Source organism: Zosterops lateralis (assembly GCF_965231275.1).
Source record: "Zosterops lateralis genome assembly, chromosome: 9".
Lineage (NCBI taxonomy): Eukaryota > Metazoa > Chordata > Aves > Passeriformes > Zosteropidae > Zosterops > Zosterops lateralis.
The window spans coordinates 10,087,885-10,104,003 of record NC_139769.1 but is presented as its reverse complement, the minus strand read 5'-3'; the positions used below and the strand labels follow the sequence as shown (position 1 = coordinate 10,104,003).

The following is a 16,119-nucleotide window of genomic DNA, read 5'->3' as shown; positions in this document are numbered from 1 at the left end:
GACACAGAAGGGAAAATATTTTCTTTCTCACCAGTGTTGTTTTTCACTCCTTCTGTTCCCTTTCTGCCATCTCATGACTCTCTAAATTCATGGGAGCTCTTCCTCAAGGTGAAATGAAGGCTCTGGGCTGCATTTGGTAGTGCCGACAACAGGGGATGAGGGTCAGGGAGGGTTAAGCAGGGAAGGGGCAGTGCAACAAGGCGGCCTGATCTAGTGATTAAACAAAGGGATTCAGCCAACATGTGTAAAATTAAGTGATCAAGAGTTGATTACAGAGTGCATTGATTGTGTACTGATGGATTAAACAGAGTCGTGCTCGGGATGCGATTTTCCGAGCTGGGCACGAAAAGCACAGGCAATTGACGTGTTGGCCAGAAGGACCCGCTTCTCCCAATCCCTGGCTTTTATACATTCTCCGGATAAATCTGCAGAGAGGCCCGTGGAATTATAATCGATTATCCATTTCTCAAAGTCACTTAAGGGCCCTGAGCTACAAGCTAAAGTGCCAGTGCTGCGAAGAGGCATTGGGTATGCGCCGGCATGTGCAGGTGCTGGCGCGAGGGGAAAATGTGGCAATGACCCTGTGTGCTGCAAGCTGATGAATCTATTTTCTTGTAGGAAATAGTTTTGACAGTTCAATATCTGTGTTTTCGATATGTGCCCCACACATCCCCAAGGGAGGGGAGGAGAAGAACTGGAACATGGCAGGGAGGGAGTGGGTGGGAGGCAGGGAAGGACTCTACCACATCACCCCTTCAAATTATAGGTGTATCAGTATATCACCAACTTAACAGGCTGCCCTCCAAGTCAAGGGCATGGGAGTAGCATGGCTGCTTGCATCTTCTGCAGGGCCAGGATGGGGCTGCAGCCCCTCTTGGGATACTCCCTGGGCTGTGGAGGGACCCCCAGCGTGCCCCAGCCCACAGGCAGTGGGGTAGCTCCTAGGCTCTTGTTTCACTGCCACTGGTGAAGGCAGAGACACATTTCCAGGCTGATCCTGTCTCTCAAGATGCAGTCAGGTCCTTTGCTGAGGACTCAGAGGAGCAGGCAGGTGGGGTTGAGACAGCTCAGCAGCTGCAACCTGGTACAGGATAATCCTGCATGTTTTATAGGGAGCTGGATGTGATGGTGGAATGAGGCCGGGGGAGAAACCCCTGCAGGTCTTCCCCAGCCCTCGTTGCAGGGCTGTCACTCCCACTCTCAACTGCATCCCTGTTTCTGCTACAGATGAAGCAATCAAGGCCCAAAACAGCCCCCAAATGTGTCCAGACCTCAGAACCCAGCTCTTTTGCAGTCTCCCAGCCAGATACAAGAATGTTTCTGTGAAAGTCCCACCTTTTCTAGTTCCCACTGCCATTAATTTTTGGCATTTAAATGAGGTTCTTTGCTCCAGGTCTTTCTGTCCCAAGAGCTGATGCAGAGCATGGATAGTTAAGGCACACTTTGGCAATGCAGCTCCTTCTCTCCATCCTCTCCTACCAGGCCAGCAGAAACTCCAGGTTGGGCAACTGATTTAACCAGGGAGAAGAAGTGGCCCTTGTAACAGCAAACAGGGTCAGAGGCCAGGCACACTGGTGAATGTTGCCCAGCTGCCAGCCCTGGATGCACATCCCCAGGCATTCCAGCTAGCTGAGGAGGAGGGATGGTGAGGAGCAGAATCATTCACTACAGTGTCTGGCCATGATACAGGAGCTGGGGGGCAGTGGGATCTTCTGCCTGGCTGCCTGTATGCAGGGAAGTGTGCTGAGTCCCAGTGCCTCATTTTGCAAGTCCCACTGAGGAAGGACATGCCATGGGCCATGCATGGAGTCCGCAGAACTGCAGGAATGATCCCTGGGTCCCATGGGCTCTGGCTGGTTTGTCCACAGCCTGGCCAGTCTTGGGTACATGGTATAAAAAGACCATGGGATGGAGGGCAGCTCAAGGAGGGGGGGAAGGATGTGCATCAAGCCTGAGGAGATCCCCCAGGATGGAAGAACAGAGCTATAGGATTCTTTCAGCAGTGTTTCTGCTGTGCCACATTCCCCAAAGTCAGGGAACCCTGAGTGATGCTGGGGAGACCCAGCTGCTCCGAAGGACTTGAATGTTTGGGAGATGAATCAGTGGGTTGGAGGAGACTCCAGTTTCATTCCCAGAGCAGAGGATGGATAGCAGCAAGAAGATCCGACTCTGTGGTCCTGAGTTTTTCCAGACTCGTATTGACACCCATCAGAGAATCTGGAGCAGAGAAGGGATCATCTCTGTCCTTGGTCCCTGCTGACCTCATTTGGTCAGTCTCCAGCCCAGTGAGGAGTGTGGCTGAGCGCTGTAGTGCTTCCTCGGGAGAAGCCTGCATGGGCAGGCTGCCCAGCTGGGAGCTGTGAAGGAAGAGGGCAGGATGGAGGCAGTGCAACACCTTCCTCTGCCTGCTCTCGGCACTTCTCTACTTTCCTCTTGTGACACGCAGGGAGTGTTTCTGCTCAGTTCAGCATCCTCTCATTGAGCAGCACCATCAGCCTGTCCCAGTCCTCTTCCCCTCTCCTTTCCAGGTCCCTGTCATGTTCTCCCTTTCCAGCTCTCCCGGCAGCCTGTGTCCCTCTCATCGAGGATTCATTGTCTTGTCAGCCTCTAGTTAGCCAGCATGCGTACGAATCATAAATTACCCCGCCCGGGCCTCTGCTATGCTTCAGCACAGACAAAAAAATTGCACTCCATCACCGTGTCTCCCGGCTTTTAGTGGTATTGATCAATGCTGCTCCCTTCCCGCCCCCCCCCTTTTCATTTTAACCGAGCCGGTTAAGTGCAGTATCTTATTTTGTGCTGGGACAAATGAAAAGAATATTAGCAAGGGCTGAAATATATCTCTTTTTTATCTCTCTGCTACTTTTTTATTGAATCTTTCTGAGTAGGTGGCTTTCCGCAGGATGACAGCCTCATGACAGGCTCCTCATTAGAGCTGAGACAGTAATTGTGATGCATTTCCCTGCACGGCCTTTTCACTTCTCCCCCCGCTCCTGCCTTTCCTCCTCTCTCCCTTTCCCCTGATTTGTAAAGTGATTGGATGTACAGACTCACTCAGTTTCTTAAATTATTGCCCAGCTCAATCCATCTTCCACTGCCCCACACTGTGATCAGCTGTGGGCAGCTGTGATCTCCACAGATGGAGAGCCAGGGTCGGATCACAAGGGGTTCCTCACCTCTCCTGCTGCCAGGCTGCCACTCACCATGAGAAACATGGTGCTGGACCCAATGGGACATGCAGCAGCCTCTAAAGTGCCCAGGGTACTGTTCAAACATGCATTTTTACTGAGTGACCCATGGGATCAACCTCAGCTGGGGTTAACTGCACTGCACCAATTTACACCAGTCCTCTCCAGTATCCAGCTTGTCTGGACAGGCAGCTACAAGAACAACTCTTTCTCTGGAAGGAAATCAATATTTTAGCAAGCTTTTCTGCCTCAGATCCCTCTGTAGTTTTTACTCTCAGGAGAAGCAGGTGTATTTTCAAAGCTGCTTGGCTGCTCGGGCATCTTAGCAGGGAGCGGTGTCAGGGATCAGGCTCTTGGTGGGGATGCAGCAGTCTGAGTGCAGGTCTTCTCTGTGACCCAGTTTGTTCATGGGGTTGTAGAGGTCCCCCTGTCTGTCTGTGTCTCTATGTGTTTTATTCACCCTAGGTGTATAAAACCTGCTGTCACTCATCCCTGTGCCTCTCTTTGCTGGATTCAAGGTAGGACTGGCCCTGTGTTGTGTCAAGCAGAGTACAAGTCCAGCTTCTGCTGGTGCTCTGCAGCATCTTTATGCTGTGATGTAGGAGTGATTCCTCAAAAATATTTTCTTACCTGAATAGCCATTTTTTCAGACCTCTGCCACCTTCCTGCCTGCACAGACCTCCAAAAGGCACATGATCTAAGGGTGGTCTGCTCAATGCAGGATGATTCCTCAGTGGTCTGGATATGCTTGCTGCTCTGTGGGTGTTTGCAGAGTTAAGTTGTGCTGTGGATCGAGTCATGGCCAGACACTGAATCCAGACACAGCACTCAAACCTGGAGTCACCTCAATGCCTGTCACTGTCTCTGGAACCTGGGTCTCCACTGCCCTGTGCAGAGGAGCTGCAGCACCTGGTCCTGAGCAACAAGTTGAGGTCTGCACCCCCCAGCCAGGCGGGAGCCTGAAGGACGGGAAGGCCCTGATGGAAGAAATGGGAGGTGCCATGACCTCAAGTGCAGGTTTTTGGGGGCTTATACCTTTTGGTACCAACCAGCAGGATCCAAGGCAGTGCCCAGCAGGCAGGACTCTGCTCCATGGGGACAGCGCTGCGACCACACCAGTAAACAACAGGGAGATGGGAAAGCAATGAGCAACATTATTCCTGCTCCCTCACTTTATTACCAAATATTTTTTTTTGCCTCTACTGTTATTCTGGGGTGCTCTGCACTGACACATGAACCATCTCTGCCTTGAGCCACCGTTGTCATCTCCCTGCCTTGGCTGCCACTTACTACCAGGGCTCTGTAAGCCTCATCAGTTGCGGCATGGGCTTGCCAGGAGAAGAATGAGTGTTTCGCTATTTCCAAGCTAACATGGGGCTTTCTTTGAATTATTGTTTTTTGAGCTGGAAGGAAAGGAGGCTTGTCACACAAGATACCTGCTATCAGTACACAAATAACAGCAAGCCCATCATCGAATGGAAAATAATCGCCGCGGAAACCGAGTTGCAGAGCAGCCAGGAGGGATTATTGCAGGCGCTGGCAGTGGCAGTGCTGTCAAGGAGCCTGTGTCAGCACGTCCATTACCACCCACCTGGTTTCAGCACGGCCCCCAAAACAGGGCACAGGGCTGTGAGGTCATTTCTATTCAGAAGAGTTTCAGATCAACTGGCTTTGATTGGGTTTAAATGATGGAGTGTTGAAGAGGGAGAGAGCAGAAATAGGAGAATGAGATGAAGGGAGGCATCTCAAAGAGAGGGGGGTTTGGTACTCAGAGAAGTGGAAAAGAGTTTGAGGTAGGAGAAATCAGCAGTTGGGACTGAAGAGCTGGTCCTTATGGGAGCAAGCTTCAGCTGGTCACAAGGAAGGACAGCATGCAGAGGCACAGGTGGCACTGCCTGTGCCACCCACGGTAGCACTTCCCGGGGAGGCACCTGACTGTGCATCAGTGCAGACGTGCAGTGTAGTTACAGACAATTTATTTCATTCGTTTGGCAACTTGCTGAGCTCCTGTGTAGAGTGGGCCCTCATGCCTTGTAAACTTTGCTCACTGAGCGACCTGGGAGCATTGTTTACTCTGTGGTGTGTAGTGGTGAGGGTCCGTATACATCCTGTGCTGTCGGCACTGTTGGTGGGCTGGGTTCCTTGTTTTTTTTTTACTTAAATGCTCTCCAAAACAGTAGTTCGCATTCTGCTTGTGAGGGAAAGCTCTGCCTTCCAAGTGACACTGTCAACCTGCAGTGCTGTCAGGGTACAGGTGCAGGGCAGGAGCAGGGATGGCTCCATGTCTATTCAGTATCATGCTTGTGTCCCCCGAACCTGAGCCCAGCTCCCAGCCTGGAGCCCAGGTCCTATTACCAGCTGCTTTACAGTGAATCAGACCTTTCCCAAAAGAATTTTCTTGGATCCATACCAGTGTAACTGAAGGATCCAACCCTCTATCCCCAGTGGGATCAGGAGGGTTTGGTCCAGTCCCTACCTGGGCTGGGATCCATTAGCAGATGCTCTCTGAAAGAGCCTGTGGACAAATTCCTCCACACAGGGGTGCATCTGCGTACTGAGCACTCTGCTTTCAGAGCAGGAAATATTCGGTTTCAACACTCGGAGTTAAACATTTCCGCGGAGCCCAGGAGACCGTGCAAGCAGCGGGAGCACCAGGGCTCTGCCTTTTCATCTCTCTGGCACTGGCGAGTGGGGGGTCGGCAGCAAGGGAAGCACGGCAGAGCCACGGAGGGTAAACACTGGAGCTGAGCCTACCGAGTAACCAGAGAGTGAAGGGGAGAGAGAGGGGCAAAGAAAACAAAAACACAGCTGCCAAAAAACAAAAGCCTGAAAAGAGCCATTCAGTGTCTCCCAGGAGCGGGTTTGGCACAGGGCAGGGAAGGACAAGCAGGGAGCAGGCGTAGGTCCCTCCCGCCCAGGGATATGGGCCCTTTGTTTTGCCCTGGGCATATCAATGCCCTCTACTCTGTCCAGAGGCGTAAGCACTTACACCCCAGCACGGTCCAGCCACACACATGATGCAGCATCCTTTGTTTGCTCCTGGATATCAGGACGTCCCTGCTCTGGAGAGCAGGAGTGGGATGTATGCATTTCTCTCCACCCCAGTATTCACAAACAAAGCCTAAGGACTTGCCATACCCGTCCTCTCCCTCTCCTCACAACCCAGCATCCTACATCATGGAGATGGGTACCAGTGCCTGGAGCAAGACACCACAGCGTGGGTGTGTGCCAGGCTCTGGGCAGACTGCAGATGTGGATGCTACTAATTTGGGGACATGCATTCCAGGAGAAGCCTCTGTTGCACTGCAGGCATACAGTGAGTTCCACAGACCTGGGGAGGCTTGCGTAGGTGTCCTCCTGGCACGGGAGAGGATCCCTCCTTTCTGCCTGTCAGTTGCACTTAGCCCTGCTCCTGTTAAAGAGCAGTTTTCAGCCCCCTGGGCCAGGAGCCGGGGCTCCTTCTGTCTCCTGCTCTGCAATCTGTACATCAGGGACTTGGCTGTATGTCCGGGTTCCTGTTCTCCTGCCCCTCTGGAAGCCCTTGTTTCAGTGCAAGCACCAGCCTCCCACACTCACTGGAGCAAGGGGATCTTCCCTGGCTGTCATGGGGATGCAGGGTGACAGCTGTCACATCCTTCCTTGGCACAAATTCATCACCATATCATTGGTGTAGCTGATGGGTAAGGCCACTGGTGCTCATTTCTCCTGCTGGCCTGAGCTGGGGTTGGGAGCAGCCATGGAAGACAGTAAGGCTTCTTCCCATGGCCTGAAGTCCCTCCTGGTTGCCCCAGCCATTGAAATCCAAAGTTGCCTCTGCTTTGGAACATGCACCCTGTGGAAGAGTACCAGAGAACGAGCAGGGCGTGAGGGCTTGGGTGTGCAGGAGGTTAAATATCCCACCAGTCTGGTGTACCAGCTGGTCCCCAGCAGGGGACCGTGACTATGCATCCCAATCCAAGGCCACCAATCCCAGTTCTGTGGTCTGGGACAGTCCATCACCTCCTCCAGCAAAGAAACATCTCTGGACTCCCTGTAGAGCAGAGACACAGGGATGCTCAACCTCTGTTCCACCCTTTGTTACTGCTGAGAGCATCCCAACCCCAGAAGCCAAAGCTGTGGATGGTGATGGGGGCTCATGGGCCCCATGGCAGTGGCCTGGGCCAGGAGTAGGGATTCAGTGCAGGAGGGCAGAGGGCAGCCTGTTTACCCATCCATCTGTACACCCCACAGCGGGGATCCAGCAGGATTTCCCGTCCGCTCAAAGGCTGCCTGTTTATTTTGGGAAGGAGACTCAGACAGCTCCATTGTTTTCCTGTGAAGTTGGGGTTATAAATAGCAGGTGGTCGGGGACGCTCCTGGCCTATTTTGGGCCCCCACTAGACAAAAGTGGAAAAGCTCCAAGAGGAAGGTGGAATTACTGAAATGCAGACCTTTCCCGCAAGGGTCAGCAGGAGCTGGGTGTTTGGGTTTGGGTTGGATTCTGGGCATTATTTAAACATGAGGGAAGGAGGAGAGAGGAAGATGTTCCAAGTTGCAAGGGCTGCATGCTGCCAGAAAACAGTGTGTCCTCCCTGGCAGAAGGGTGGTGGGAATGAGGAGCCAAGGCACCAGGAATCTGCCTGGGACCCTCTGGGAGTGGCCCGAGTCCAGAGGAGAGACCAGCAGGGTTTTCCTCCTGGCTCTGCAAATAGGAGAGTTCCCAGTGGAAAAGAAAGTTGGGAAGATAGGGAATGCACCATAGCACTGGCCAGCCCCAACTTGCCCCTTATGTCTCAGTTTCTCCCATCTCCTATAGAGATGCTGAAGGAAAGGGCGAGTAATAGCCTAGTGACAGCTCTGCTTCCACCAGGCACGTGCACTTTGTCCTGCTGGAGGGCAAAGAAAAGCAAGGTGACTCTCAAACTTATTTCAGACCCTTTCTCTTGTTAAATGCTTGTGCCAGACAGTTATGCAGGGAGAAGCAGGGGCTGAGTAAAGCTGCTCACACCAATGTTTCATCCTTTGAGAAGGTCTGTTCCTTTAATGGGGATTCATTTAACTGGACTCCCCCATCATTAGGAGCCATAAAATGGCACCTTTTGGCTCTTGACTGGAAGGCCACGTTGCATGCAGCTCCCTTGTATCCAGCACCGGCTGCTTTATTGTGCATTACTGCCTCTCACTCGGATTTAACCAATTTGATCCATGTCTAATACATAAATAAATAATCCAGCAGGAGGGTTCATGCTGGATGACAACAGGCAGCTGTAAAGCACGTTTCTCCCTGCCAGAGCCATCTGAGCCAGGCTCCGCACGCCCTCTCATGAGCAGAGCTGCTAGTACAGCTGGGAGAGGGGGCCTGGGGACCCGCAGGCTTCCCTCTTTTATGGGAACTTCATTGTTTGCTTTAGAGTTTTATTTTATGTTAAATAGACGCTGTATATTCCTTACAGAGGGGGCAATAAAGTTTCTGAGCTGGAAGAAATTGGCTTCAGAGCAGGGAGTGAACCAGGGAGATGTGGCTGGGCAGGGAAGCAGAAGACAGGATTGAGAATAAGGAGGGTGTGAGGAAATGCGTTGCTTGCAGATCTGCCCCAGAGACTCAATTCAGCTAGGGATTAGGGTACACAGGCAACCCCAAATCTCACACAGGGGTGAAACAGCCCCAGGGGGCCCAGAACTCTGGCAGGTGTGGGGTTTGGAGCTGATGGTGGTGCAGGGAGGACAACAGACTCCAGCCCCGGGACAGGGTGAGCAATCCTGGGTGAGCATCTAGACCTGCTCCCTAGCACACCCACACCCTCATGCCAAGAATTCTCCTCTGCCTCCCAACATTGTGTGCCCATGGAGATTTGCTGTGCTCTTCGTAGGGAGGATCATCCTGACCTACCCAACTTCAGGAGTGTCAAGGAGGATGAAGATGACTCTTTATAATAAGTTAATAGGAACAGTGAGCAGTGTTGTGCCATCCATCTACTCCAAGTCATATCACCTGAACCTCAGACGGGGAGCTGGGTTTGCACAGGGTCACTTCCAGAATGTGGGTGTTGCTGCTCTCCCTGTAAGACTGGAGGGCCCCCAGCCAGGCTTGGGATGCTCTCGTGTCAGTTGCTGTGCCACTGTAGAAGAGAGCCAGTCCCTGCCCCAGGGATTGTAAGATGGGGAGAGAATTAGGGCTATACCATGAGAATATCCCTGGATTTCAGTCCTGTGCTAGGACAGGAACCAAAGCAGAGCACAGATGATGCTGATGGCAGCTGACCTGAGCTTAAGCTTTTTCCCTTCTTTTCCTTCTCACAGGCAAAAAGAAAGCAACTTTGTTTGACAGCCAGGCTCCGATCTGCCCCATCTGCCAGGTCCTTCTTCGCCCCGGGGAGTTGCAGGAGCACATGGAGCAGGAGCTGGAGAAGCTCACGCAGCTGAACATCAGGTAAGCAGCTTCCTGGGGCCCACCAGCATCCCTGGTGACCTGGCTGGGGCACCTGCATGTAACAGAGAAGATGGTGGTACCCACACCTACAAGATGTAGGAGATCACTAGCCACTGGGGTAGAAACATTTTCCTGGAGTTCACTGAAATGATAAAGTCAGGCAGAAATTCCTCCCAGAGGTCACAGACATCCCTTTCCCTGGAGATCTGTGTTCAGTGAATAGTTCTCATGTGGCTGACATCCCACATGGAGCAACCCTGCAGCATTGGTGCACACTGCTCCTCAGCTGCTTTCAGCTCCCTTTTGCTACCCCCAGTGCAAAAAAGTCACCTATTAAAAAAAAAAAAATTGCCTTTTAACTGCTAGCAGTTATTTAGGAAATGGCTGCAGCCAAGGGTTGGCAGATCCCTGCCCCTGCCTTAATAAAAGTCAGCAGCCTTGGGAAAGAGCGTGTTTATTTCAATTATTAATGAATTCTCCGGTCATTAAAAGGTGAGGAAAGGAATCAAACTGCCTACTAGAAGCAAAGTTACATCACCAGGTGGTAGGAGAGGAGGGACAGCATGTGTATCAGAGTGTGTGTGTCTGTGTACCAGAGTGAGGGGTGCATGTGGCTGTGTACAGTGTGGAGGGATACAGAATCCATGCCTGCTTGGCTTGGATCTTCTTGGATTCAACGATAGTCGTTGCAGATGAAGGGAGCAGGACGGAGCTTTCGTTAGAGAAAGAGAGACCTCCCAGAATGGATCTGGGTTGAAATATCCCAAATTTGGCACCCTCACCCTCAGGCTGAGACCCATGTCCCCCACGTGTTGCACAGGAAGATAGGGATGGGGGGAAGCAGGGAACAGGCAGCCCATTTATCCCCTGCAACACCCAGTCCCCTTGCAAGCGTAATTTATGGTGTAATTTGGGCTGCATCCAACTTAATAAAGGGCCACTGCAAATTAGTGAACAGGTTTAAATGAACAGAAGCAATTAGTGCTCGGAGGAGCCCATCAAAGAAGTTGGGCCAATATCAGAAACTGAAACTGCAAGCCAGGAGCAGAGGCTGGCTGGCGCGAAGTGGTGATGGGAAGGTGGCGTTTAATGGGAAAGGAAAGGAAACCCTAAATCATAAAGCGTGACAAGGGCCATTGTGGGCCAGCTGACAAATGAAAAAGAATGGCATTATTCCTTTAAATAACAGCAGCAGTTAGAGAGGAGACAGCTCTCCCTGGTTTGCCCTCACTTCCCTGGCCTGCTCGACTCGGCCACACAGGCGGCGAGGAAGAATCAGAGGTCTTTATTAATTATTAAATAACGACTCCCTCCATAGTGTGATAGATAACGTTCAATCTAGGCAATGGATTCAGGCGATGGAGGCTAATCTTTAACACAGCAACTCCACATAGGGATGGGCTCTCCCAATCCCAGAGGGAATTGATGCAGGGTCCAGAGGCAGCAGCAGGCAGGAAGGGCAGGAACAGTGGGCAGGATCAGCAGGCAGTGGGGTGTGAGAGGGTTGAAGTCCCATGCACTGCCCAGCCCCAGCAGGCAGCTCACTGTAGTGGGTTGCTCCGTTTCCCATTCCCCCACCTTTCCTGCCTGGAGAAGCCAGGAGCAAGAACACATCAACAAGAGAAGAGAGAAACTAATAATGATCTCAAATAACCCAATAAACATAAAAATAAAATGTAGGCCTATAAACGTGACGGGCACCGGCAGCCCTGGCCGCTCCCTGCCAATACCGACTTGTTACCGAAATGGCCGAGCAGCTGTTACTTATCAGTCTGATGGGGAGAAGCAAACCAGGGGCTGCTTTCCAAGGGCTCTTTTTTTTTTCTAATTTAAAGAGGATGCAGACAATCATGGCTTGTGGTGTTAAGTTTTAATAAACCTTAATGATTTGCAACAAAATCATAGATTTCCTGTGCACGGGGTTAGGAAGGCAGATCCCATCCTGCCCACTGAGCCTGCAGCACTGGAGGCTTGGTGGGCACTGGATCAACTCTCTGGAAAAAGGATTTCTCCACCTAATCATAGGAGCTTCTTGGGTCTGAGATACAAGGAAGCTGTAGGCACCACCTGGATGATACTACCCATGGTCCCAGATCACTGCAAGCAACTCACCCACTCCAATGAACCCCTTTCTCAGCTGGTGGGAATGGGGTTTGCTTTCCTGAGAGACAGGGATGGTGCTTTTTCCCCCAATGGGCAGTACTGATGTGACCATCGTGGCCTCAGGACAGGGACATCTCAAGGTCAACCCAGCTTGAGCATCATGTAGCGAAGCAGGAGGAGCCATGCTGGCAAACAGAGCAGCACCCACCCATGCCTAGGGACTCTGTACATGTACTGGGAAGAGAAACCAGCTGTTGGACCAGTAATGAACATCACTCAGGAGGACCAACCCCAGCACAGGGTCCAGCTTTCCCTTGGAAAATTGGTCTTGAGTGGGAATGAGGTACCTGGATTTCTAGCTGGGCTGCCTTCTTGGTGTGTCCAGTCTCCCAAAGCATAGGGGGAGACCTGCTTGTGCTCACCCCACAGCTCCTCCACCCTGTGTGGGTCCAACCGAGCCTTGTGCACAGCTCCACGCAGTGAAGCAGGGCTCTCTGAATGCAAATTTCATTTCTGAGCCACTGGCGCTGTTTCAAGAGCCGGCAGCCTCCGAGCCCTTTTTGGTGTTACATATGTAACAGCCTCATTGAACTTGACATGTCAAATTCAGGCCATTTGTGCAAAATCTCCCTTTAATAATACCGTTTCATTTCGCTCAAATGAGACTTGAATGCATGTAAAATGGAAAAGGATATTTAAGCGCTAACATTAGGCAGATGTCTTGCCAGAGGCCGATTGAATATATGAGATTTTGAAGTGCTTAACACGTTTTCGGTGCTCCCTCTTAGAATATGTCACCTGGCTTTCTTTTTTCTCCCCCTCTTTTCCTCCCCACCTGCCCCCCCTTTAAGTGAAGGGTATAAATTGAAAGAAAACAAAACTACAAGCCTTGGTTTTATGGGGTTTAACTCTTGCCAGGCAAGACTGTTGGTATTTCTCCTCCAAAGAGAAATTACCTTGGAGCTCACCTTTGCAGAGCACAGGCTCAAAGCAGCTGAGAGTGGGAGGTGGGTGAGGGGTGGCCCCATGATGCGGGGCAGAAGGGATGCTCTCTTTGCTCTGCCTATACAGTCAGAGAGCAAAAGGTGCCCATCTGAGCAGCTAAGTGCCACCCAAGGTAAAAATAAGAAATAGTAACAGTGACCCTTTGTATATGTCTATGCCCTGTGCCTCAGCCAGGCAGAATACATGAATATTCCTGGTTTGTGTGCATGAAGCTGACCTGGATGTGAGTCTCCTATCCTCACTCAATATATATTCACTTGTTTTACACCTCATCCGTGTTAAAGGCTCTCAATAAAGCACACTGAAATGTGAGACTTTCTGGAGCTGTCAGTGGCCCCAGGCCCAAGCTTCAGCTGGTGCTCTGGCTGCAGCTGCATTTCCCCAGCCTAGAACTACCTAGGGAGTGCAGGTGGGCACAGCATTCTACAGCAGCACCCAGGGGTGTCCCTCAGGACATACACACACATCCCCATGTGCATTGCTGCATGTGTCACCCTGCAAGTAAATACTGTGAGCAGAGGTGGCAGGGGGCAGCAGGATCCTTAATCCCTGCCTGCTGTCCCCAGGCAGTGACCACAGAGCACAGCTGATGGAAGGGAGGCTGGATGGAGAAGGGCATGTTTGGGGCTCTGGTTTGAGTTCAGGGTGGGAGGAAAGATGAATTTGAGGACAGAAGTAAAGGAGGAAGTAAGAGCTGTAGAGCCAGCCTCAGCTGATGCTCCACAATGATTCTTTCTAGAGTTTGGGGAAGAGACATTTATTGGCCATTTAAAAAACCTTAGGAAGTCACATTACAAATATTACAGTTGCTGAGTTCAGCAGTTTGAAGGTTGGGAATGTGCCTTTGGATGCAGTGGTTTTAATAGCATAACAATCTGTTATTGAATATGCAATGCTCCTTAAATAAAAAAAAAAGATATTTGGCAGGGGGTGTTTTTATTTCGCCGTGTGACAGCTGCTAGATTCTCCCCTGCATTACCAGCAGCAAACCTATGCTTCAGAGCTGAGATTTCACCTCCCCAAAATGGATGAGGTGTATCAATATAGCTAGGGAGTGGTCCAGAGGGTGGAGCAGTGAGGATGATGATGTTCTCAAAGTGCCCCATGGCTGTGCAAACTCCCCCCTCAATCACTTTTCTTTCTTTTTTCTTTTGCAATCAGTAATTATTCTGAACATGTCTGTGTTACAAAGCCTGTGCCCACCTGTTTGCTGTTCCCAGCTTGGGCCAGCAGCTCTCATTGCTCCTTGCCATTCTGCTGGGGGTATGGGGAACACATCCAGCATCTCAGGAGCTACTGATTTCCCCTAATGACCTTTCTGTGTGTCCAGGAATAATTTCTTGTCTGCTTCTGTGATTACGAAGCATTTTCTGGAGCACAGAGGGCACCGGGGTCTCTCACCTTGGTGCAAATGGAAAGTGCTGCAGGCTGTTTTCTGTGACCTCAAACATGCTGTCACAAAAAACCAAATAGTGTCAGGCAAAGGAGGGCAGAGTAAGATGCAGTGGGAAGGCCTGTGTCAAAGCGAGTGAAGTGCCCAGATGGGGAATTTAGCTTGACTTTTGGAGCCAACTTTGATTCATGTCAGAGGAAAAGAGCCAACCACAGAGCTGTGGTGCTCCAGCTCCTGTAGCAGCATTCAGTGCACCTCTGCCCAGGCTTAAATCTTCCTTTGGGTTCCATCTGAAGCTTCCTCTCCATTGTTTGCACAAATGCTCTTTTCCTCTCACTGTTGTTAATCCTCTCTTCTATAGCAGCCAGGATAGAAGCAGAAAGTGCTTCCTCAGTTCCTGGCAGTGCACAGAGCATCCTTACCCTGCTGTGAGGAGCTTCAGCTCCAGGTTTCTTTATGTAGAGAGGCACAGCAGTAGCTCTTCTCAGGGGACAGAGGCAGCTCTGGGCCCAGTGGGATAAGAAATAAGGAGGGAACTGGCAATATAGGCTGCGGGACCTCAGGAGATAAACTGGTCACAAGGCAAGTTTACTGTTCTTGAGACATGTCTCCAGACCTAAGGAGATGCATCCTGCTTTTCATATCTTTCACAGATTGCCTTCCCAATGTTTCGTGGTCTTTCTGATTAAAGTCATCTCATGCTAGCCCCTCAGAATCTGCACTGGAGACTCCTGCTAATGGACAAGTTGGCAAGCACATCATCTCTGTGGTCCCTTTGTGTCCACATGACAGGGGCTTGGTCTATTGCTCCTGGTCACAATAAGGACCTAAAACAGGTTATGAGATGTGGCTCACACCTCTCTCCTGCTCAGGAAACCCTTTGTTTAAATACAGCTGCTCCTCGCACTGCCCCAGGGAAGTGTTTGCTTCATTTCTGTGGGATCTGCCAAGTGCTGTTTTGTCCCAAAGGACCTTTGGAGGAGACCTTCCCAGGGCCAGCATGGGCGGCTGCTGTGGGAAGGGCGAGTGGCTGTGCTGCCAAGCCCAGCAGGATAAATAGAGTGTGTAAAACCCGAATTAGCTCTGTTGTCATGTGTCACATCAGGGTCATGGCTCTCGCTTCAGGTCTCCTTGATTTATGCCTGGCGACTTTAACTTGATGACCAGGTACTTCCCCAGACTTCTTGTGCAGCAAATGCTGCAGGTCCCTCAGCCTCTCAATGAGAGAGGTTAGAAATAGTTTTGAGTGAGAAGGGTTTTTTCCAATGTTCTGTTGGAATACATGATTCCCTTCCTTGCATGCAGTAGACACCTGCAGGCTCTCCAGAGAGAGGGAGGAGCCCTGACCAACAAGTGAGATTGCAAGCAGGCACTGCAACCTCCTGTTCCTCAACTTATCCCTGTCTCTTTCTTTCTTCTTTTTCCCTCTTCATTTTCCACCTTCTTCTTTTCCTTTCTTTTCTTCCCTTTCTCCCCCTCTTCTTCACCCTCCCTCCATCCCTCCCCACCCCCCGGTATCAAGGCGACATCTCCAAGCCAAGTACTTTTAATTTCGCCCGTGGCCCTTGCTGACACGGTGGATATGCACAGCAAGTTAAATTCCCGCCTGATCAATAAAGCAGAAGCAGTGTGTCCGACTGGTCGATATTTTTTTATCTGTCTTCAGCCCAGTCCTGCTGATGACAGCCCCCTGCGCTTCAGCAAAGGCACTCAAGGGCATCGGGCTTTGGCAACACAGCTCTTTTTTTTATTTAAATTAAAAAAAAAAACCCCAGATGCCTACAAAAAAAAAAAAAAGTTCATGGAGTTTGGCCTTTGCTTAATAACGTTTTATGATTTATCTTAATTTTTAATTGAAAAAAATTTGCGAATTAATTGATTTCTGGGACTTGCCAATTAACATTGTAATTGGGTGCATGATAAATTTCGAGGGAGCATCATTTTTCTCCCTCTCCCCCCTGTCACCGAGAAGGGGAACTGCGAGGGCAGCTGCCTCCTATCCCTACGACCCCCGCTCTTTC

The 16,119-nt window shown here is 50.9% G+C and overlaps 1 protein-coding gene across 2 annotated transcripts in view; it reads left to right on the top strand.

Moving 5' to 3' along the window:
- Positions 1-16,119, top strand: part of RNF220 (ring finger protein 220) — a 214,251-nt gene that overhangs the window by 121,730 nt on the left and 76,402 nt on the right. For both annotated transcript variants that reach the window (XM_083867362.1, XM_083867361.1), the window contains exon 2: positions 9,468-9,597. In XM_083867362.1, the coding sequence (XP_083723488.1) occupies positions 9,468-9,597 (130 nt within the window). The remainder of the gene's footprint in view (positions 1-9,467; positions 9,598-16,119) is intronic.